The sequence below is a fragment of the Sinocyclocheilus grahami genome, unplaced genomic scaffold, assembly GCF_001515645.1.
Source record: "Sinocyclocheilus grahami isolate Dianchi unplaced genomic scaffold, SAMN03320097.WGS_v1.1 scaffold198.1, whole genome shotgun sequence".
Classification (NCBI taxonomy): Eukaryota; Metazoa; Chordata; class Actinopteri; order Cypriniformes; family Cyprinidae; genus Sinocyclocheilus; species Sinocyclocheilus grahami.
Genome location: NW_015505377.1, coordinates 620,215 through 644,749, shown reverse-complemented (window position 1 = coordinate 644,749; position 24,535 = coordinate 620,215). Strand labels below are relative to the sequence as shown.

The following is a 24,535-nucleotide window of genomic DNA, read 5'->3' as shown; positions in this document are numbered from 1 at the left end:
GTTACTGAGAAACATTGTGTAATTAAATTACAGCTACTTATGAAAATGTTGACGATTACAAACGGGGTTACATCTGATTTATTTTTTCACACACACCCACATACAGATTTAATTGATTTCTTTCATAAATGGCAGTGACTGCTCTAAAATATGAGACAGCGGTGTTTCAGGAGTTTAGGACACAGAACAGGACACATGCTTATTCCATAGCTGTTTTATTTCTTATTTTGCTTTATGTATATGCTTTATTTTTTAAGATGAACTGTTTTTCCAAGGCATTGTTAGATGCCATGTTTCCTGTCGTAGATATGCAAATATTTGATTTCATAGCTACTAAACTAAATCTGCATTTAACCTCAGAATGATCTCAAAGTAAGTCTGGTTTTGTGGTGGCTGTGCTTTAAAATTCTATTATTATAATCTTAATTACATTTCCAAAGTAACTTTCCAAACACTGGTTACCAACATATGGTAACAAACATGTATAAAAATCTCAGTTCCTAATTTTGTTATTTTCTAACACTAAACATTAAATAACATTCAAATTAAATTTCCTAGGTTAATAGTTATTTGGGATTTCTGCGGGATCCTAAAGCTTGCCCTTGCACAAACTAAGGCTGATGATACATGGGGCAACTTTTTCAGCAATTTTGCCAGGCAGCTTTTTTTTGAGCATCGTTGCTTGGGCACTTTCCCACTGAGAATGGGTAACAAATTTCTATTTGGATATTTTAGATCAGTCGTGATGTCTCACCTGGTTGCCCGTTGATGGCAACATTGCTCAAAAAGTTGCCCAGTGTATCATCAGCCTAAGGCTTTAAAAGTTCTCATATTTATAGCAGAAAGTCGTAATAAACTCATGGTATTAAATATTGCATGCACTGCAGAAAAACAAGCATTTTTGCAGTAAATCCATTAAATCAAGCTTCTTAAGATGCAAAATAAACATATGAAGTCTTGTTTTCAGAGAAATTGAACACATTTTTTGTGTGTGTGAGTTTATGCTTAAAACAAGAAAAAATATCTATCAATGCAATGGGGAATGAAAACATATTTTTTTTTACTTTGAGTTAAGTTGATTTCTCTGAGCCCATTGGCAGATATTTGTTCTATTTTTAATCATAAATTTTCAATTTCCATTTTTTTTTCAAGTAAATGTATCTTTATTTAGGCTATAAATCTTTTGCACCGGAAAACAAGACAAAACTATAGGATAAACACTTTTTTTGCACCGTGATCAGGAAAAATATAATTCTATATTCTAGTATTTGGGAGCAGTGCTATTTAAGCATTCCGCTGTTGTTTTTGTAACGTTAATTAAAATGGAGATCTGTTGGAAATGACATTTTCTAACTTTTAAGCATTGCTAATACAACTCATTGTTTTCCTCCTAAACATTTAGACATTAAATAACGGGAACATTAGGGAACATCCTGTGTTTGCTGGTCTACTTCAAGTCTGTGTGAAAATTAATAATGCAATCAGTGGATTGAGGCTATTTGTCTTCCTACCGTGTTGTGAGGTGGGTGGACATGGTTGTGTTAAATTTAATTTGTTATATAATAGTTTATCTAATATGTTCTAATATGTATCTAATATGTTCCAATTACTTCTGTGTATCCTGTCTGCACGGGCCAATTTATCACAGAGGAATGGTAAATTGAGGTATTAGAGTGTATTCTTCATGCTGTAGCATATGTGGTGATGATACTTCAGAAGAACACACTTCATGTGTAGAAAATTACAGCTGAGTGCTCATGACTGACGTGCAAAAGTGGAGCTCACAATTGCCGTACAGCAGAAAAGTGACGCTGCATTGCATTGGTTAGTTTAGAGTCATGACCTGATTGATTCTTTGAATGGTTTCCTTGGGTGAACAAATATGTGCATTACCCTCATGCTTGGTCGATTGACGTTTCGGTGTTTATTTTGGCCTTTGCAGATTGCATGTCAAATAGAGCAAGTACAAACATACATTAAAGCAACAAGCAAACAATTGATAGGAGGTCTTAGCATGTGAAAATTGTGTTGTAGTTTAGATTCTGTTTATAATAATTTTTCTTAAAAAATGTTATAAAGTGTCAGCCTGATGCGTCAATCTGAAGGAAGGGCCTCAGTGCGCAAACTTAAAGGTTAATGCGTTTACTTAAACTCACGACCGCTTAAAGTGGCTTAAAATAATGCAAAATGAGTAGGTCGAGCTGTTTTAGCAGTCCTCAGCTCTGCTATTGCAGCTTCAGGCTGTCTTTGTTCAGAGTCTCCAGGCAACAACAGCAAACATCAGAGGAACACCGTGAACTGAGGTGAGCTGCGCATTTCAAAGTATTCCTAATAATAAATCACACTAACTGTTAAAAACGGACTATTGCATGAATGAATTTAAAGAACTTTTGTGTGTCTAAATTGCTAAAATGATGAAGTATTGTCAGTGAAAGTACACGACGTTTGCTTTGTGTCAAAGGAAATGAGTGGAAATGCTTTTATCTCTGACTCCTGGTGAACAGGACCGAGCATTTGGAATGTTTTTCATTTTTTCTTCCAGAGATTATGGAGACTTCGGATGAGCAGGTGAATGAAGCTCAGCCGACACAGTCTGTGCGTCAGGAGAAAGCTCTGTGTGAGACACCGGGCACGAGCAGGACTTCTACTAGAGGCAGCCTTCGCTTCGGGAGCCTCAGCCATCATTCCTTCTTCTCCAGACACAATCCTCATCCTCACAGAGTCAGACACATGCCAGGTGAGCCGCTCCGGACGCACAGACCTGCGTCTGCATGCATGTTCAAAAACACCTTCATGCTTGCGTTTGTCATTTTAAGGAAGCATTTCTATTACAAAGTATTCCGAAATCTGCTCTGGTCAAGATCAGACTCTTCTTTTAATTACAATAACTTGATTATTTACACAATGACAAGAAATTAATAGGCTAAAGAGCTTTTTCAGTGGGGACTGAGTAATCATGCATGAGGATGGGCAACTTCAAAATTTCGTAGTTTATTATTAAATGAAAATACATGTATTTACATCAAACTATGGCCACAGAAAGAAACAGTGCATTTGAATATATTCATATTCAGGTTTCACATTTGTGTGTGTTTTGGAAGCACTTTCAGATATGTAAGGAAAATGTATAAAATCAGATATTATTAAATTCTGTCTTCATATTGAAGCTCTTGTGTGTTTAATAAGTTTTTAGGTGTTTTTCATTTAAGGTGTTTTGCGGTGTCACAATTATATATCAACTCAACTATATATCAACAACTTATATATCTACTAAAAAATTTGCAAAATAAATTCATACTGCAAAAAAAGAAAAACATTTTTATTTGTTTTATTTTGTTTGCCAGAACAAATATCTTAACATTCTTGAATCAAGATACATTTAATTAAGAAGCTAAATGATTTTAAAGTAGGTAGTAAGTTTTGTTTTCTGGATGAATGAATGAATGAATGAATGACCAAAACAAACAAACATTAAATATCTGCCAGTTTCTCTAAATATAGAGAAAACAAGTTCATTTTTTTTTACTCCTTTGGCAGTCATTTTTTTCTTGTTTTAAGCATAAACTCACTTATTTTAATATTTTTTTTCAGATAACAAGACTTATGTCATTTTGATTCTGAATTAAATGTATCTTGATTGAAAAATGTTTATATATTTGTACCGGGGGGAAAAAACAAGATAAAATACCTGTACTGTAGATACAGTAATTTCTCTCATTTTAAGTAGGTCCAGAAACGCCAGAAAAAAACTTTTGCATTTAATGCATGTGTGCAAAATATGATTAGTGTCAATCCCAGTAGATTTTCGTCATTAGATGGAGCTGTCAGTCAGTTGTATTAATGTTAAATGCTAGATGTTGTCATGACACTGCATTAGTGACAGAAAGTGTTTACACATAATGAGTGATAAAGGAAAGGAGTACATATATTTTGTGATTAAAAGCATGCAGTAGGTAAATGCCTGCAAGGTTAATATTCAGAACAAAACATTTATTTCTTCATCTTTTATCCTGTTGTCACAGCACTCGAGACTCACTGCATAGTAAGATATGCCTGTAGCAGCAGGACTCCTGACATGGAAGGCGTTTTGTGAGGTTTTAGGCTCTATTAGCATAATAAAGGCACCTGAATCTATCAAAAGCCCAGCAGCATCAAATGACATTAATGAAGAGTTACTGCATAAACACACAGTTTGTCCTTGCAAACAAATGTGACATACTTCCAACAGCTGACTGCGAGAAAGTGCGAATAAGCAGGTCTGTGTTTGAAAACCAACATAGGTCTGCCTACAAGGTACTAATTTAGACCGTATTCAATGACGATGGAGTGAAATCAAGCACAAACAGGCCTCGGTCTCCTTGGATATATCGACAGCTGTGTTAAAACGACACGAGCATCTCAGACCTCGCAGATTCTCATCACAGATGGTTTCTTTGATGACTTTCCAGCTACCTTTGATTATTTTCCGTTTCTTTAGCAGCTGTTCATAACTTTGCTTTACTGTAATGCTGTGAAGTGGTTTGGCCACAGACAGAGGCTGTTTTGTGAGGTTTTAGGCTCTATTAGCATAATAAAGGCACCTGAATCTATCAAAAGCCCAGCAGCATCAAATGACATTAATGAAGAGTTACTGCATAAACACACAGTTTGTCCTTGCAAACAAATGTGACATACTTCCAAAAGCTGACTGCGAGAAAGTGCGAATAAGCAGGTCTGTGTTTGAAAACCAACATAGGTCTGCCTACAAGTTACTAATTTAGACCGTATTCAATGACGATGGAGTGAAATCAAGCACAAACAGGCCTCGGTCTCCTTGGATATATCGACAGCTGTGTTAAAACGACACGAGCATCTCAGACCTCGCAGATTCTCATCACAGATGGTTTCTTTGATGACTTTCCAGCTACCTTTGATTATTTTCCGTTTCTTTAGCAGCTGTTCATAACTTTGCTTTACTGTAATGCTGTGAAGTGGTTTGGCCACAGCAGGAGTCCAGTGCGGTTTAATGCAGTTTTTGATCAGGCAGTGCATGGACGCATGGTCACATAGTCCCCCGCTGAATCCTGGGAGACTTGAAAGTCTGGTCACATTTCCAGCACAGATATCTAAAGGTCTCTTCTTTCCGCAGGGTTGAATGGAAAGCCGGTCTGTACGGTGAATGATGACTGGTACGGCTTCACTCCGCTCTGCCCGCATCCACTCATTAAAAGTCAAGTGTCTGGGAGCCGTTCGTCTGCTTTTCTCACACCTGAGATCGGCTCGGATCGCTCTGGGCCACGAGCAGGTACAGATAACGAACACTGAGCGCTGAAAAATAATGATTATTCACCCTGGCCAAACCCATATGACTTTATTTCTTCAGGCAACACAAAAGGAGATGCAAGACTGAATATTCACAGTCTGTCGAGCTCAGAAAAGCACTTTTGTGTCATTTTATGTGAGGAACTTAAAGTTAGGTTATTGATTGAAAATCTCTCAAATTTTATTTGTGATGTTTAAACAATTAGAGTTTTTTGAGTGAAAACAACATTTGATACATCGAACAGAATGACAACATTTTTACTTTTTACAACAGAGAGAAAAATATGCATGCAAATAAATTTTTTAGGTCTACTTTTTATTGTTTGTATATATGCACATCATTTTTCTTCCTGTAAAAAGTAAAAAAAAAATAAAATAAAAAGTTTGACTTATGTTTGACTTTAAAAAAAAGTTTGAGAAAATATGCACATATAGAAAAGCACAATAATGTATGTTTGTGGAGGTAGTTATATATGCGCATAATGAATGTTTCAATGTTTTGAATGTTTTAGAGAATCACCAATGCATGGCTTATTCTTTGTTTGACTTTGAATATAAAACTGGGATAGAAGAAAAAATAGGCCAAAATACCCAAAACAGCTTGTCGAGATTTTAAGGCTTAATTTAGAATTAATACATTTATATTTATACATTTATATAATTTTTTTAAACAATGTTGCACAAGTTTCTAGCATGAATTGTAACATTGTAACTTGACAAAAAATGAATGTTCAGTTACTAAATGGTTACTATATATGTAAATAACTTAATTAACATTTGTTGATCATCACCATGTTTGAGATTTGTGTGTTCAAGTTTAGGTGTATCTTAATAATACACTAGCCTCTAGTTTAAAGTATTAGGTGTATCATGTATTAGGTGTTGAAAATCAAACATGAAGATGGAAGATTGTAGTTATTTTTACTTGCATTGCTAAATGCAAAACTTCAATTCCAAAAAATAAATAATTTCAAAAGCAGATCAAAGGTATTTAAGTTGTCAGAAACAGTACATTTAGTTGGAGAGAATTAGTTCTTTTAAAAAATCAAGAGAAATAGGTTGCATTATTATTCTTATTATATATTATATATTAGTTAGGTGAACCTTTGTAAAGTTAGTTTTTTACTTTTTTACTACCTACCAAGCCACATCTAACTATTTAGAAGATCTTTTTAAAAAAAACCTCCAGAAAATGATCCTGAAATATATAAATAGGTGTTTATTTTTTCTCTTTTCGACATTCTCACTTCTGTTTCTTCTTCTTGCTCTCCTTCATCTCTCAGCACTGATTTCTGAAAGCTGGCGTGAGGAACTGAAGGATTTGGCCACTAAAGTCAGTCTTTCAGCGGCGGCTGAGACCCAGCAGGACAAGAGAGAGGTGCTTGACCTTTTACTTGCTGTAGGTGTCACAAATGATGCATGAATAATGTTCAGAACCGCATGAGCAGGAGGCAGAGAAAGCAGCGTTTCTGAAAGGATGGAGTGATTGTCAGCTGAGATGATAGAAACTTCTCGTCTTAAGAGTGAAGCACTCGGCTGTACCGCAGTAAAGCCCAGTGCTCTTTATCCACACACAAAGATTTAAAGCTTCACTTTATTCCTACCCTAACACCTACATCAAACATTTGTTTTTAAGCTTTTAAATCGCAATGACACCTCCCGCATTGCAAAACGCTGCTGTCAGGAGAACAGAGGCTTTGAGGACAATCTGCTGAAAACAGACAAATCAGATCCATTCCTTCAGACTGTGTACAGTAACAGAGTTAGATTTTAACCAGGTTTTGGTGTAAAATGCAAAATGTTCTTTTTAATATGTAAGATTTTATACATTTTGCATTCTAGGCCAAGATCTTGTGCATCTTTTTTTATTTACTTCCCAAATGACTTTAAATCTGATCTGACCATTCAAAAAAAACAAAACAAAAAATTCAGTTGTGTTTGTTAAAATCAGATTAAGGTCATGGGTGTGATTACTAGTGAATGCATGAACTGATAAAAAATGCATTTAATGCAATGCAATGCACAAAGTTTGTTTATTGATTCGATTGATTCACTGATTTGTTTGTTTGTTTATTTTTAGTGTTTTAGTATGCACTGATTTTTATAGATACATTTTTAATTCTGTGATATTGATTCAAACATGTGACCCAGGACAACAAAACCAGTCTTAAGTGTCTTTTTTATTTTATTTGAGATTTATACAGCAGCTGAAAGCTGAATAAATAAGCTTTCCATTGATGTATGGTTTGTTAGGATAGAACAATATTTGGCTGAGAAAATTGAAGATATTTGAAAATCTGGAATCTGAGGGTGCAAAAAAATCTAAATATTGAGAAAATCATCTTTAAAGTTGTCCAAATGAAGTTCTTAGCAATGCATATTACTAATCAAACATTAAGTTTTGATATATTTACGGTAAGAAATTTACCAAATATCTTCATGGAACATGATGTTTACTTAATATCCTAATGCTTTTTGGCATAAAATAAAAATCAATAATTGTGACCCATACAATGTATTGTTGGCTATTGCTACAAATATCCCCCAGCGACTTAACACTGCTTTTGTGCTCCAGGGTCACATATGATAAACTGTATTAAAACAAAGCAAGCAGAAATTAGGCCTACCACACTCTCTTTAATAGCGGAAATCATAATCAAATCAGCCAAGATATTAAAAATATTAAAAGCGTGATTTGACTGATTTTGTTTTAGAGATTAGATTCTAATATCCACCTTTTTTAAGGCCTATGACACACATCATGTGAATTATGGGAGTAAGTTCTGTTAAACTGTAAAAAATTAGCAAAAGCTTTGCTCTATGAATGCAATAATAAGCATTTTCAAAAATTGGGTACAATGAGCTGACATTGTTACTCACCCTTCAACCATCAAATATTAAAAAGAAATTTAAAAGTGTAAACGCATTAACAAATTACTACAGCAGACCATGAATAACCCCAAAAAGCTCAATTATTCCTGCAGAAGTATTATGGACATGTTAAATTAACCTGTTCATATTATGAATCATATTATGTTCATTAACTGGAACACAGTGTTATCATTTTTCAAAATGATTTCAGTCATTATAACAGATCACAAATATACAACATTCCACATTCCAGTAAACACGGCAAATGGGGATTAGAAGTGAAAAGAGGAGACCTTTACATTTAAAGCGTCCCTGTGAAAACAAACCTGAAAAAGCGAGATATCCTTTGTGCATTCCAGTTCATTATCCATGGGATATGTTGTAAATTAAATCAGGAAAGTGGAGCACAAATGCACAGTATATGTTGTATTTCTAGCACTGTTAGAGCACAATGTAAAGGAATAATGAGGAAAATAATGCAGCACAGTGAAAAGAGCTCTTCCATACACTGTAAAAAACACTGTCAAAATTTACGGTAAAAAAACAGCAGCTGTGGTTGCCGGAATTTTACTGTAAAACATACGGTAGCAACATTTTAGGTTTACGGTTTTAACTTAAATTTACAGTTAAATACTGTAATTTCATTAACTGATATAATGTTAATATACCAACCTACTGAAGTACTGAAATCTGTTTTGTAGCTTTGTAATACACTGATAACCACCAAATGCAGGAGGTGATGAGAAAGTCACACGATGAACCAAAGCCCATCACAAGCAGCTTTTAAATAATAACATATATAGAAGGTGCACAGCGTCATTCACACAAACACTAAACACCATCACGGTAACACACATGAAACTGAAATAATGCAATAAACATTCATTTAACAACATTAGGTGTAAATATACAAAACTGATAAGAAAAAACTAAGAAGAAACATAGTTATTTCAACAAAAAAAACATCAAATTTGAAATGTATTGCAGGGAATTCTGGGAATGTCAATTTACGGTTATTCACTGTAAATTATACGGTCTTTTTCACTTCCAAAAACGGTATACTACCGTAAAATGGACATGTAATGTCCAATACAGTTTTTCACCATATATAGTAGGGGAATTTACCGTTAACAATTTAACAGGTTTTTACTTTAGCATTTTTACAGTCTTTTACCGTTAAATTCACGGTCATTTTTTACAGTGTAGATATTCCTGTTATACTATTCTCCTTTCGTCTGAAAATAGAACATGAAGGAAAATGTTCAGCTCATTCAGTAAAACAGACAGATAAGGATTATTGGTAGCACATCTTTATGTTTAGAAATGATTTGTTTTCCTCGAAGAGGAAGTGCCTCCCATAATTTTAAAATGCATTAGGCTCGTTTGAAAAAAGGTGGATTGATTCACATGCATCGTGTGTAACATTTTGAACTGGATTAATGGACATATTATATTAGATGACGCAGAATGAATCATACATGCGTTATTGGAGAATACAGCCAGTCTTTGTGTTTGTCTGTGAATAAACTCAAAGAAACTGACAGATGAGGAAGTTCCTCGCAGGAAGACGCAGTATTCGGCGCAGTCCGGCCGAATCATCCCTGCCTCGTCGTGGGGAGGGAAGAAGCGCAGCAGGACTTCACACAAACGAGCTCAGCGATGGCAGACGCAAACCCTGGAGGGAGTGGAGCTCAAGGTAACACACCTGAGCTGGTTTACTGAGCTCAGCAATGACATTCTGACGCCACAGTTTGATAGTGAATGTGAGCTCCAATGTTTAATGCAGTAGAAAGGAAACCTGCTTTTTAATTACAATTGCTAGTCACATTTTTGGTAAAGGCATCACCTGATTTATACGACAGATTGCATGTGGTGTTCAGGTCACGTCATACATGCCTTAATTACAGTTGATTAAGGATAAAACTCGATTGATTTTTTGAGCGTCCTCAGAAGTAATGTTTCTATGGAAATACTAAATAGCATTAATTCCCCTCTTGCAAAGTGTTTCAGAACAAATTAAGTGCATCATGCTGAACGAACTCAAATAAAACACCAAGCAGAAACACACAGCCGGTCAAAAGTTTCGAAATAAGGTTTTTTAGTTTTTTTTGAAAGAAGACTCTTCTGCTCACCAAGACTGAATTTATTTGATCAAAAATACAAGAAAAGCACTTATATTGTGAAATGTTATTACTATGTAATATAACTGTTTTCTGTGTGAATATATTATAAAATGTAATTTATTCCCATGAGCAGAATTTTCAGCATCATCACAGGAATAAATTAAAATATAGTTTTAATATGTATTCTGTTAGATAACAGTTGTTTTAAAATATTAATGTTTTTACAGTATTTTTGATTTAATAAATTCAGACGTGGTGAGCAGAAGGGACTTCTTTCTTAATTCGTCCAAATGTTTGACCAATAGAGTATGTTTGATATTTTTACACTCAAATTTTCTTTGTGAGGCATAAACTGTGGTCGTTTTCTTAGACTTATTTGATCAGACTGACAAAACTTAATACATGTCTATACAAAACTGCAGTGAAAAGTGTATTTATTGCACTTGCTGAATTAAGCATGCAATATGTTGCGGATAACCATGTTGCAAACTGCAAATTGAAATTATAAAAATACAATGAAATCTGCAATCTATCAAGTCAGGATAGATCCTGACGCTCTTCTTGTTTGCTCATTTTCAGTTTAGGATATGATGAATATGAAAACGGGATAAGCAATTCAAATATTTAATTACCATTCCATAATTTCGATATTTGGTTAGCTGGTTTTATTCAGTCCTGTGGGAATGTTCACTCTCTCTCTCTCCAGGGTTATTAAAGTTATTCTCATTTTCATTCATTTTTATTTAGTTGAACTTGATGCACTAAAGTGACTAAAATGGAAATAAAAACTCAAAAGACAAAAACGCAACAAAGTTACTGAAATTTGTATAATCATATCTCAGTGCTATAAATGAACTGTGTTTTTCTCAGGTGCTGGAGCTTTTGTGTCAGATCCTGCAGACTGATTCTCTCTCGATGGTTCAGCAGTGGCTTCTGCTGGCGAGCGACAGAGGTGAACAATTTCCCTTTGATTTAATTGATTGATTTATTAGCAATTAATCAAATAACCGACATGTGGTGAATGTTCGGCTTTGAAGAGCATTTAAAGATCTTCATGCTACTATCCTAAACTGACAAAATTACGTTTTTGCTGATGAAATGTGAAATGCACAATCTCTTTTTTCCCAGAAGATAGACTGAAAGTACTGATTACTTCTAAAAGCTACAGAGTTTGGTGTTTCTCTTGTGTGAAATCTATTGTTTTAATGCAACTTACAAACACTGTAGATATTCAGGAGATGCATGAAATTATTAAGAACCTGAGAAAAGGAAAATAATATGCATTCAAAAACACAGCCATAAAAGTGAATTGCTCAGAATATTTTAGCTTTATATAAATAAGTGATGTCCCTGTTGTCCCTGACACATTGATCTTTGAAGTAGAAAATTCTTTGTTAAATTTAAAATGCTTGAGATGCTTATGCAAACATAAAATGCGATTGCTGTTAATATTTTAACTATTGTTTCATTGCAATTATGTAAACAAACACCTTCATGTGTTTGTGAAATATAAACTTAAAATTGCGAGATGTAAACTCTGAATTGCGTAATATAAACTCAAAATTTGCTAAATAAACTCAGGATTGCAAAACATAAACTCAGGATTGCAAAATATAAATTCAGAATTTGGAAATATAAACTTAGAATTGCAAAATGTAAACTTAGAATTGCGAAATAAACTCATAATTGTGAAATATAAACTCAGAATTGCAAAACATAAACTCAGGATTGCAAAATGTAAACTTAGAATTGCGAAATAAACTCAGAATTGCGAAATATCAACTCAGGATTGCAAGATATAAAGTCAGATTTGGAAAATGAAAAACTCAGAATTGCAAGGTTTTAAAGTCAGAATTCTGACTTTTTCCTCAGAATTCAAAGAAAGATGTCAGAATTGTGAGATTGAAAAGTCACAATTACATATGGTTTTATCCTGTGAGGAAAACAGGCGTGCATAGTTCTGTCCGTTTAATTTAGTCATGAGTAAAAACTGTTTTGTTTGCACTTTGCCTCAATTTATTCAAGTTACTCACGAGATCATCTCATAAAATAATCACCACGACCACCAACAAAAATACCTAATGCAGTACAAACACAAATAGTCCTATTAGTTTCCATTAAGGAAACATCAGTGAGTTTAACACTTGGACACGGGCCGCTTGCGTCCTGCAGATGGATGTGCTAACGATGTGTTTCTGCTCTCAGAGAAAGAGCTGGTTCAGGGGATACTCCAGCAGGCCATGGCCGACTCCAGCTCTCTGACCCAGCAGACGTCCGGATCTCAACTTCTGCCTTTGACGTCTGAAGATCTGCCTGATCACGTGTTCCTCAACTCGTCTGTCAGCCGAAGGAAGAGCATGTGCGTGTTTCCAGCAGGGTTTTATTGGAGCTGTCTTAGATTATCGGTAGAATACTGCTCCTACCTATTTATGCAGTGTACTAATTACTCTCTCTAAAAAGTATTGCATTACTTATTACTAATTACTTTCTAAATCACACGTCAGCCTCAGCCAGTTCGACGGTACAAGGATAGACATGAAATGCTCTTTTAATTCTTTCAAATAAATAATACAAAATTGCATAAATTATTCTTAAACTGACCAAAGTATTTAAAGGAGAACGTTACAGTTAAAACATTCATTTTAGCATTAGATGTTAATTTTTGATGTTAAAAATTGTTTATTGTTTTATGTAGAATTGTTCGATAATCTATACAGTATTTAATGCAATTACATCAAGAGTAACTGTAATTAAAATATGAAAAAATTAAGAGTAATCCCTTATATTACGTTTTCAAGGTTAAGTAATTCAATTATATAAATTGATGCATTACACTCAACATTGCTATTAACTAACAAGAAACTCTGATTAACAAATAAGCTAATTAGTAGTAATATATTATCTAATAAATACTATTTTTGTAAATACCTAAGCTAAATATAGTTTCATAAAGCAAATGGAAAAAAAATTAAACCATGCAAAAAAAAATATTTCTTACTCAGTATTTTTCCCTAGTATTTATTTTTTTTAATTGATCTATCTAGAAATTGAATTCAAAAGTAAATAAGATTATGCTTAAAATAAGCAAAAATATGTCATTGTGGTCAGAAAAATAATCTTGTTTGTTTGTTTTTGTGACCCTGTCTGCAGATATTTTTCTTGTTTTAAGCACAAACTTACTTAATTTTGATGTTTTTTTCCACCCTAGAAAATAAGTCATAATATCTGAAGTCATTTTGCTTTTCAAGTAAATATCTTGTTCTAAGAATTGTTTGATTTTTTAATACATTTTTGTAGTGTTTCTTTTTTTTGGGAAACGAGACAAAAATACTAAAGTGGTAACCGACTAGTAATGACTAACTAGTACCCTGATTTTAAAAAATTGGCATAGGAACCATTTTCACTCAGAAATCGTTTCTCTCAAATTTCACAAATAACAGCAAAAAAAAAAAAAAAAAGTATTATTAATAATTATTTGTAATAGTATTCTAAAAGCGAAAAGCATGATAACTCCCTAGTAAAATAGTCATTTTCATTGTAAGTGTTTAAAGAATTTTGTAGCGATTGTTTTTGGACAGTAATTCCTTCTGAAGGATAATAACTAATAGTGAACTTGTAGTGCTGACTAATTCATTAATGATAGTTTCTTGTTAGTTAATATTAATTACTACATTGTGAATACTGTGTTACTCATTTGTTCCAGAGTAGTTATCAGTTAATGATGGAACGGTATTCTTAAGTGTTACCCCTATCGTCATATGGTTATATGACTATGAATATGAATGTTTCAAGACATTTTATCTTTCTTTTGCACAGTTCACATCCCGAAGAGACATTACAGGACAAACCAGGTGAGGCTTCTGTACTTGTGTCAGATGTTTTGTGAATCGGAGCATTATTAATACGCCGTTGTCATTCTGAGAGGATTGAGTTCATGACTCCACGGGGGCTGCTTTTGGCAGAGAAGAGTAATGTTGCTCTCAGCTTTGATTAAAACACAATTTGGCTCCGTTTCAAACTCTAGTGAGTCTCCGTCTGCATCAGGCTTCCTCGTTCCTGGTCCTGTTTCCATTTCGTTTCAAATGTGCTTCAGCACCTGGCTAGGATTTTCAAGTGAACTCCCAGACTCTGATTAGTGGATTTAAGTGGAACTAGAACTAAAGCTGTAGGAAAGTGACTCTTCAGGACTGAGATTGAGATACACTGTTCACATAGAAAGCTACACTCTTAAAAATAAAGGTTGCTTAAGCTTTAATATTCATGTAACCTTTCCATTGCACAAAACGTTCTTTAGATTATTCAACTGTTCTTTACATTAAAAACTGGTTCTTTTAATGGTTATTTTCTAGTGTTAGTTGATTTTGAAGGATTTTGCCCACATTTTTCTTGAGGAGTCGACACTAGTGTATATTGGACACAGACTGTGGTTTTCAGTGTCAGACTATGATTCCATCCAGTCAGAGAAGATCAGACGTGTTTGATGTTTTGAGACAATCTTAGAACACATGGTTGCACATGTTTCTGTGTTTGTTTGTTGTTGGTAGTGTTTGCTCCTCTGTAACTGCTTTACAAAGTGGGCAAGTGTGTGATGCCTAGTGTTTTAAAATCTCTTGTATTCCAGCCTTTAAGGAATAGTTCAAAATTACATCTAAAATTTGAAAATTAATCCAGATGCACTTTTTTACTGAAAGAAGCGTTATTATGAATTATGGACTTGTATTTTAGTTAAAAACATCTTAATGCTGGATTAGTTTCAGCTTTTGTCTTCTCCAGATGTTAACTGATGGTCTGGAGTGCTGTGGATTATTGTGATGTTTTTATCAGCTGTTTGGACTCTCATTCTGACGGCACCCATTCACTGCAGAGCACACTGATGCAATGTTACATTTCTCCAAACCTGATGAAGAAACGAACTCATCCTAATCTTCGATGGCCTGAGGGTGTGCACATTTTCCGCAAATTTCTATTTTTGGGTGAACTGTTCCTTTAAGAAAAGTAGACAGCGCCTCCAAAATGTCTGATTTGGAGTGAACAGCAACCAAGATTTGAGTCCAATATTTTGGTGTTAACATATTATTAACAATCTGATATTCTAATAAGTACAAAAACAGTAGAGAACAATGGGTAAATGTCATATATAACTGGACTGAACTAGAGCTTTTTCAATATTGAATGAATTATATTTATAATTGACATTGCTATCAAGTCATCTTGAATAGTTTTTTCTCACACATTCAGTGCAATGCATTATGCTACTGTCTTTTTGAAGGATACATGCAATGCTGCTCTAGAATATTCTGATAAACATTCAAAAAAAGAAGGCAAACAGTGCATTTTAACTGAACTGGCCCATTTTAACAACATCACCTACATTTAGGAACAGATCTCTTGTTATCACCATATAAACTTTAACAACTAATGAAAAATCAAGTTAAAGATATGATTAGATATCATTAGATCAAATTTTGTGAATTGTGGCTCATAGTTTATATTTGTATCTTTGAGGTTTACATCTACACTCAGAAAAAAAGGTACAAATGCCTTTTCAAAAAGTACATTTTTGTACCTTATTTAACCCTAAAGCGTACTTATTAAAGGTACATATTAGTATCTAAGGTGTAAATATTAGTACTTAAATGGTTCATATTAGTACCTTTTGAAAGGGTACTGGCCCAATACAGCTTTTGTACCTTTTTTTCTATGTGTATGTGCTAGTGATCTTCTTCTGGAGAAAACATATTAATGACTGATCTTGTGTTGTTAAATCTTATGATTATTTGTATTTTTTATTTAATTCTTTTGAAGTCAAATCCAAATTCGAAGTGAAATGCATTTCACCTTGTAGAGAGAACTTGTTTGATGTTAAAAAATAAAGAGATGCATCTTTATACTCTGATATCACGATAAATAAGATATTCTGAAAATGTCTGCCAATGAAGCTGGAATCAAGTGAGCGCCGTCCACTGCACAGACGTCAGATTCTAGTAAACAAGCACTCGAGCGCTTCTGTTTGTGGTTTCTATAGTAATGTATTACAACTAAATGACTATGTCTGTACATATCAGCTCAGACTGATGCTCTGGGTTTCTTCAAACTCAAATGACTGACTGATGTCACATTCTCAGAATGCTCTCAGAATGTTCTCAGGATCTTCTTATAATATTCTCAGAATGCTCTCAGAATGTTCTCAGCATCTTCTTATAATATTCTCAGAATGCTCTCTGGATGTTGTGTTGTTTGTCTCTGAGTGTCTCTTTCTGTTCTAGAGCGGATCGGAGAGGCAGAAGTTCTCACGCTGTACCCAGAAAACACATGATGCCGCTGCTCTCTTGCTACTGAAGTAATTAGCTCGTTTAGCAGTTGTGTTATCGTAATCATATAGTGCAATGCAATGTTACATTTTAATTTCTTGTTAATAAAGCATACAAACAGGTATTTTTCTTAAGTGTATTTATTTTTTGTGGGAGTCACGTCTCTTGTGAAATGCCACAAGTCAGGCAGCAAATTAAACAATTTAGACAGTTTAGAGCTCAAATAACAAAATTTGCATGGAATATACTGTAAGCGCTTTGACACACATTTCTGCACATTTCTTCTGGAAGATCTTAGGCTTTAATTACTGTGCATTATTGTAATCACAGTTGGTATATGGTATAAATTTAAAATACTTTCAATTGATAATCATGTTGTTTTGAATCCAGAACATTCAATTGAAGGAACAAGTTAGGCAAAAAGGCCAATTCAGTCATCATTTACTCATGAATGTTATGATGCTTTATGCTATTTTCAGTAGTTTTAATTGTACGCAGCAATGCTGCAATTGCTTTGGCAACACAAATGTAAAAATATTTGCAATGCCAATAAAGCACCTTAAAGCTGAAATGTAAAACTACTTTTTCAAAGTCATACGACTTGATTCACTATGATTTTCAGTGAATAGCGACCTAAATTATACACACAGACACACACATATATATATATATATATATGTGTGTGTGTGTGTGTGTGTGTATATATATATATATATATTAGGGCTGTCAAATCGATTAATCGTGTAAATAATTAACATTTTATTTCATTATTTTGTTATTATTTTTTGATTAAGCCTTACCTGGCTTTTTAAAAATTGCTTATAAGTCTCTCATTATGGCTGAACGCCGATGAGATTAAATGTTTGTATCTCAAATGCGAAAACCCTTGCAATCTCACACGAGTTTCAGAAGAGCATCAATATTGTCTCGAACATATTTGCCAATGTCTGCAAACAAGCATCAGAGATTTTAACATGGAGTCAGACACTGCAAGAGCAAACTGTTTGGACTGTGATATGCACAAAGAAAGTTATGTTGTTATAGCAGGGTACAGTCATTTTCCCCTGAAAACACTAGTTAAAACTAAAACTTACTGACTTTGCTCACACATAATATAACACTCCCTAAAAATGGATAATTATAGTACTTTTTGGGGGAGATTTTCCCCACCCTTTTACACTTGTTGTTCCTTAGTTAAAAATGATCAGCCTTTTAAAAATAAAATTATGAATTTCTCGTCACGCAGGCCTCATTGATCTGAGCTCATGTTCTTCAGGTTTTGAGTGACGATTGCCAAAATGATGAACAAATAATGATTTTTTTCCCACTCATAAGCTCAGATCAATGAGGCCTACGATGCTAATTAAAAGAAAACAAGCTGCCAAAAAGATTGAATCCAATATTTGGCAATAAAATAGCATAATGAGAGACTTACAAGCAATTTTTTAAAAAAGCCAGGTAAGGGTTAATCAAAAAATAATAACAAAATAATGAAATAAAATGTTAATTATTTACACGATTAATCGATTTGACAGCCCTAATATATATATATATATATACACACACACACACACACACACACACATATATATATATATATATATGTGTGTGTGTGTGTGTGTGTGTGTATATATATATATATATATTAGGGCTGTCAAATCGATTAATCGTGTAAATAATTAACATTTTATTTCATTATTTTGTTATTATTTTTTGATTAACCCTTACCTGGCTTTTTTAAAAAATTGCTTGTAAGTCTCTCATTATGCTATTTTATTGCCAAATATTGGATTCAATCTTTTTGGCAGCTTGTTTTCTTTTAATTAGCATCGTAGGCCTCATTGATCTGAGCTTATGAGTGGGAAAAAAATCATTATTTGTTCATCATTTTGGCAATCGTCACTCAAAACCTGAAGAACATGAGCTCAGATCAATGAGGCCTGCGTGACGAGAAATTCATAATTTTATTTTTAAAAGGCTGATCATTTTTAACTAAGGAACAACAAGTGTAAAAGGGTGGGGAAAATCTCCCCCAAAAAGTACTATAATTATCCATTTTTAGGGAGTGTTATATTATGTGTGAGCAAAGTCAGTAAGTTTTAGTTTTAACTAGTGTTTTCAGGGGAAAATGACTGTACCCTGCTATAACAACATAACTTTCTTTGTGCATATCACAGTCCAAACAGTTTGCTCTTGCAGTGTCTGACTCCATGTTAAAATCTCTGATGCTTGTTTGCAGACATTGGCAAATATGTTCGAGACAATATTGATGCTCTTCTGAAACTCGTGTGAGATTGCAAGGGTTTTCGCATTTGAGATACAAACATTTAATCTCATCGGCGTTCAGTACAAACAGCTGCGCTATAGTTTTATTTGAGCAGCTGCTGTTGATCTGATTCTGATTCTGCATATGTGTAACCATGGCGACGGGCTCAGGCGTGATCATGTGTTGCATCCGTTGCCAAAATAAGAAAACTGATTTTCTTTTAGAGCAAATTATCCACCACTGAAATCACAATCTCACTACTGACATTTTGGAATGAGAACGGCTGTAATGGAGGGTTGTCATCTTCACTCTTTCATTTCTATTCGTTCCTCATTATTCAGACTGTATAATCATCATATATCCCTCTGTAATGAGGTGACATTTTTCTGTGATTTTAGGGGAGTGAATAATGAAAGTCTGCCTAGCGGAGCATCAATGGCATACTTTATTCTTTCTTTAATTGAATTGTCAGTTTCTAAACTCTAGCGCATTAGTGCATGAATGTCTAAAAGCAGCTCTTTCTGTCAGTGCACTGAAGTCTTTTACACTCACTCCTGTGTTTCAGACAGATTCACACTCTGGCCATCAATATAAAGCTCAAATGGCTGTGTTTCTCACACAAAGGCTTCAGAAGACATGAATAGTAGTCATATTTTATCTTTTGACTTCTCACAGACTGTGTTTGTACCTCAAAGGAAACTTGTTTCAGACCCAAAACAGTGCATTTAATGATCCGGGACAAATGAGGTGTAATGATGATGTTTGTGTTTTGAATTTCGCCCTCTGAAGTGTACACTAAACCCAGCCTCATGCACAAATCTCTTCTGGACGCAACAGGAGATGTTTTGCATTTTGCAATAATGTATGAGTACATGTTATATTGAAAAGCTTCTGTTTCACTACAAGATCTCAGGGACTGGATGCATCAGTTTGATCAAAGATGTGACATTAATATGTGAATGTGAAGAACTTGATGTATAATTGACTTTCTTTCCAAGAATGATAAATACTACCTGATTTCTAAAGTTATTCATGGGTGAATCTCACAATACCAGTCAAGGGATATTATTTACATTATTTACCCTAATTCAATTCTAATTTTGTATTAAGTTCTATATATACATGTATATATACACACACACACACACACATATATATATATCTATATGGATCCACAAAGAACCTTTACCATCCATGGATTCTTTTAATTCCACAAAAGGTTCTTTACAGTGGAAAAAGGTTCTTTAGATTAAAATGTTCTTCACACTAAGAAAAAATTGTCCTTTTAAGAACTGTTGGTTCTTAAGAACATTGAAAGGTTCTTTAAAAAAAAGGTTCACTGAAACCAAAACAGACATCGCTGTGAAAACACCCTTTTGGATCCTTTTTTTCAATATATATATATACAGAGTTCTGGCATGAAACTCTAGATGGCGCAGGCTGATAGGTCTAACTCAATCTGGCCTAATGAGTTCATTATCACATGGCACAGCTGATTGGTTCTCTCCTGTATCGGTAGCCAATGAGCTCGCTGCTCAACATTCAAATATATGGCTAGTGCTTGCCGTAGCAGTTGCAGCTTGCTTCAGAAACCCTCCACCTCCCCAGCTCCACCTGTATAGATCTGCTACAAGGTGATTCATGTATGCTATATGGGGGTTATTTCATGTATGTTATATGTGCAGCAGCAGTATTTCTTACATGCTCACAGCAGCATGTTGTGGATGTATTGTCAGTAGCAACTCTCAGTACTTGGTCTGCAGCAGTGTAGCAGATCTATTCCATCAAGACCAAATACAATAACATTGTCATGTACATTACTATGCCAATCCCTCCGAGAGTTGTCATGACAGAAATCCTGTATAGATCTGCTACAAGGTGATTCATGTATGCTATATGGGGGTTATTTCATGTATGTTATATGTGCAGCAGCAGTATTTCTTACATGCTCACAGCAGCATGTTGTGGATGTATTGTCAGTAGCAACTCTCAGTACTTGGTCTGCAGCAGTGTAGCAGATCTATTCCATCAAGACCAAATACAATAACATTGTCATGTACATTACTATGCCAATCCCTCCGAGAGTTGTCATGACAGAAATACACACACACACACACACACACACACACACACGTGCTTGCGCGTGTTTTATTTAGCACGTCACTAATAAGGAACAACACATGCCTTGTCATAGTAATCAAAGCAGTAAAAATGTAAATTTAATTACTTAATATTTTTAAAACATCATTGCAAAATATTTTTTGTGTATTCCTGTATTCAAAATGTGTATATATATATATATATATACATATATATTGCAGCGTAAAAAAGTTGCTGCAATTACTTTTCACTAATTAAAATTATTTTTTTGTTGCGATAACTTAAAAAATAATAATGTTCAGGCTTGTTTCAAAATTATAGAGTAGCAATTAATTATTTATGGAAGCCTGTTTCCAACAATAAATACAAAATATAAGTAATTGTGACTTTTTATCTCACAATTCTGACTTTTTTTCTCACATTTGTTTTTTAGAATTGCATGATATAAACTTGCACTTCTAAGAAATAAATTCACAACTGTGAGATGAAAAGTTACATTACCTTTTAAAAAAAATTTTTTTATTGAATGGTGGAAACGGGCTTCCATGTGTAATTATTACTTATTTTGTGAATTACAGTGAATAAAAGCTCTTTTTAAACTACAGCATGCTTGCATTTTATTTATTTTTTATTTTTTGTTCTTTTATCTCTGAAGATCAAGCATGATCGGATTCCATTTAATGTTAAACAGATGCTTCTATAAATCATTTTTGCACAGAAATGTTCATGCATAAAGAACCTGCTTCTGTTGCGTGGATGCAGGTTGTGTTCGACTAATGAGTGCAGGTCATGTGACGTGACCTCTAATACCAATGCACACTAAAAGTCCGTTGTCAGTCAGTCGCTCAGGCCACCTGTGTGCCGCGTGATGAAGTGCATCTCTCTGTTATCAGCGAGCAGGTGTCCTTGTGTGAGGATGAATGACGCGGATACTGAACTTCACCTGCTGACCACATGCTCAAACACTGGCCGAGCTCCAAACACATCTGTTACAGCACTCATTATCTGACAAACCTCACTGTGACTGCATTCAGCTTGAGCAGCTAACAAGCATGAAGTTATTGTATTAGCTACAGGCAAGATTTCAGAAAAGCTGCATGACTGTAACTAACAATGAGCACTGTCTATCTGCTGGTTAACACATTATGTGATGTTGTGTATTGTGTAATGTGTGAGGATTACGTGTATTGATTTCATGTTTACATTCTGATGAACATCTTATTCACATGTATTTAAGCTGATGGAATGAGGAAAAATCAGACATAATAGATGACTATAAATATAGCTATACTATAAATATAATAAAACTTTTAATTTGTAAATAAATTATTTAAAAAAATTATATATGTGTGTGTATATAAACAATAAACCATCTCACACATCTCACATTATATAAAAAAAAAAATCTAATAATATTATGCATAAACAAATTAAAGATCCTTAAGTTTTTTAAGCATTGTGACATTTCTTTTCAGGACTATTATTAACATTTTACAATATAGTTCTCATTATTAATGCAAAATGCAGTCTCGTTCACTTTACTGTAACATGAAAAAAATATGAAGGCACTTATAACTTTATTTATTTTAAGTATCCTTCACTTCCTTTTCCCTCTATTTTACCTTTCCTTTCACAAAATCTGGCATTTTATATTATGAATATGGTTAACTGACCAACTCAATATAATGTTCCACATTAGTAACTTACTAAATTAATAAATACATCTATCTATCTATCTATCTATCTATCTATCTATCTATCTATCTATCTATCTATCTATCTATCTATCTATCTATCTATCTATCTATCTGACTATCTATCTATCAATCTATCATCTGACTATCTATCTATCTATCTATCTATCTATCTATCTATCTATCTATCTATCTATCTATCTGACTATCTATCTATCATCTGACTATCTGACTATCTATCTATCTATCTATCTATCTATCTATCTATCTATCTATCTATCTATCTATCTATCTATCTGACTATCTATCTATCTATCTATCTATCTATCTATCTATCTATCTATCTATCTATCTATCTATCTATCTATCTATCTATATATATATGGCATGACTTTTATTTGTAAAACATCATTGCAAAAATGTTTAAATGTATTTTTAATAATGTATTACAGTAAAATGTTTTGGAATATTTAAGTGCATTCACTCCTTCAGCCGTTATTAGAAACACACAAAATACACAACACAAAGTAGAGTGTTAGAATAAGCATTACATTTTAAAGAAATGAACATAAAATTTATGATGCTAACAACTGTGGACATTCATGTTTGGAATGATGCATTTCAGCACCGATTGATTTATTAATCTGTCATCATACAGTATGTGATGCAACTTTACATAGAGTTTGTAATTACAGTTTTTCTCAATCGATTTAACACATTTCTCCAAGCTCAGGTCACTGTTCTCAAAACAGTTAACACAGTGAAGTTCTGAACACTTTGTAATTGTCCTAAACAGACTGTACGTTTTCATTAATTTCATACAAATTACAAATCATGCAATTAATTTTCTCAAAACCATGTGTACAAAACTCTCAAATGTTTTCACAATGGTTACAGTTTTTCTCGATTGCTAACACACAATTCATGAAACGATTCACCATTTGCTCACACAATCTCAAAACTACACACCAACTTGTGCAAACTTCAGACTTCCAGGTCAAAATCAAATAGTTTAGTTAAAAACATGTTCTCTTTTGTCAGACTCAAACGTTGGCCTCAGATGACACACAAACCTGCCAAATACACAGACTACTTCACTGCCTAGAGAACACTAGTGAGATCACCAGAAAACACTGTTACAAAAACCTCCTTTTGGAAAATTGGAATCCTTTTGCTAGTCAATGTCTGTTACAGTATTCGACATAAATAGAGGGGTAAAATTCAGCATTAAACTGTAAGAAACGTTTACTGTCATTACACTACTGTAAAGAGATCTTACAGTAAATGAAAAGCACTACAAGAGAAAAGTTCAAAGAGCAAACAACTGAATATACAGTAAACACACATTGAAATATACTGTCAGTTACTTTACAGAAATAAATAAATAATGAATGAATGAATAAACTGTTCATTCATTCATTATTCGACTGTTTAAGCAAACTATTAAAACGTAAACAGACCCTGAGCCTCATTTGCAAACTATAACTGTAATTAACTCTCACTGGAAGGTCAAGAAGTTCAACAGTGCTGCATTATTGTTATTGGATTGTGCTCACACTCGTAAACGCACTCATTAGTGAGCGAGTGATTCATGTGTGACCTTTATGCTGCTCATGACCTCATGTTTTCATGTAAGAAGTCACCGAGTCTCGACAGGTGTCTGATGAAGATGATGTTTGATGAGACTCTTGTCGTCTGCAGGTTTCTGGACTCCATCATCGTCTCTGCTGCTTCACTGCACTGATGCAGAAATCATGGACCAACGTTTGGACACAAAAGACCTTTTATCTCGGAGAATTCCTGCAGCGGGAGTTCTTTTAAATAGAGATTTTACAGGTCACTGCTAATATGATGGCCGCTGGACCTTCA

The 24,535-nt window shown here is 34.0% G+C and overlaps 1 protein-coding gene across 1 annotated transcript; it reads left to right on the top strand.

Moving 5' to 3' along the window:
* The first annotated feature begins 2,263 nt into the window (after nt 1–2,263).
* LOC107595224 (protein TBATA-like) lies at nt 2,264–16,621 on the top strand. Its single transcript, XM_016285568.1, has 9 exons — nt 2,264–2,303; nt 2,543–2,737; nt 5,129–5,284; nt 6,585–6,679; nt 9,707–9,868; nt 11,166–11,247; nt 12,501–12,654; nt 14,112–14,146; nt 16,562–16,621. Exons 2-9 carry the CDS (start codon nt 2,548–2,550, stop codon nt 16,609–16,611), a joined length of 924 nt encoding a protein of 307 aa, XP_016141054.1. The 5' UTR covers nt 2,264–2,303; nt 2,543–2,547; the 3' UTR covers nt 16,612–16,621.
* Nucleotides 16,622–24,535: the final 7,914 nt, after the last annotated feature.

Excerpts from the sequence above, each read along its gene's own strand:
- LOC107595224 (XM_016285568.1), top strand. The coding sequence starts at position 2,548 with ATGGAGACTTCGGATGAGCAGGTGAATGAAGCTCAGCCGACACAGTCT. Across the intron at positions 9,869-11,165 it reads TGGAGGGAGTGGAGCTCAAG|GTGCTGGAGCTTTTGTGTCA; the intron begins GTAACACACCTG and ends TGTTTTTCTCAG. Across the intron at positions 12,655-14,111 it reads GTCAGCCGAAGGAAGAGCAT|TTCACATCCCGAAGAGACAT; the intron begins GTGCGTGTTTCC and ends TCTTTTGCACAG.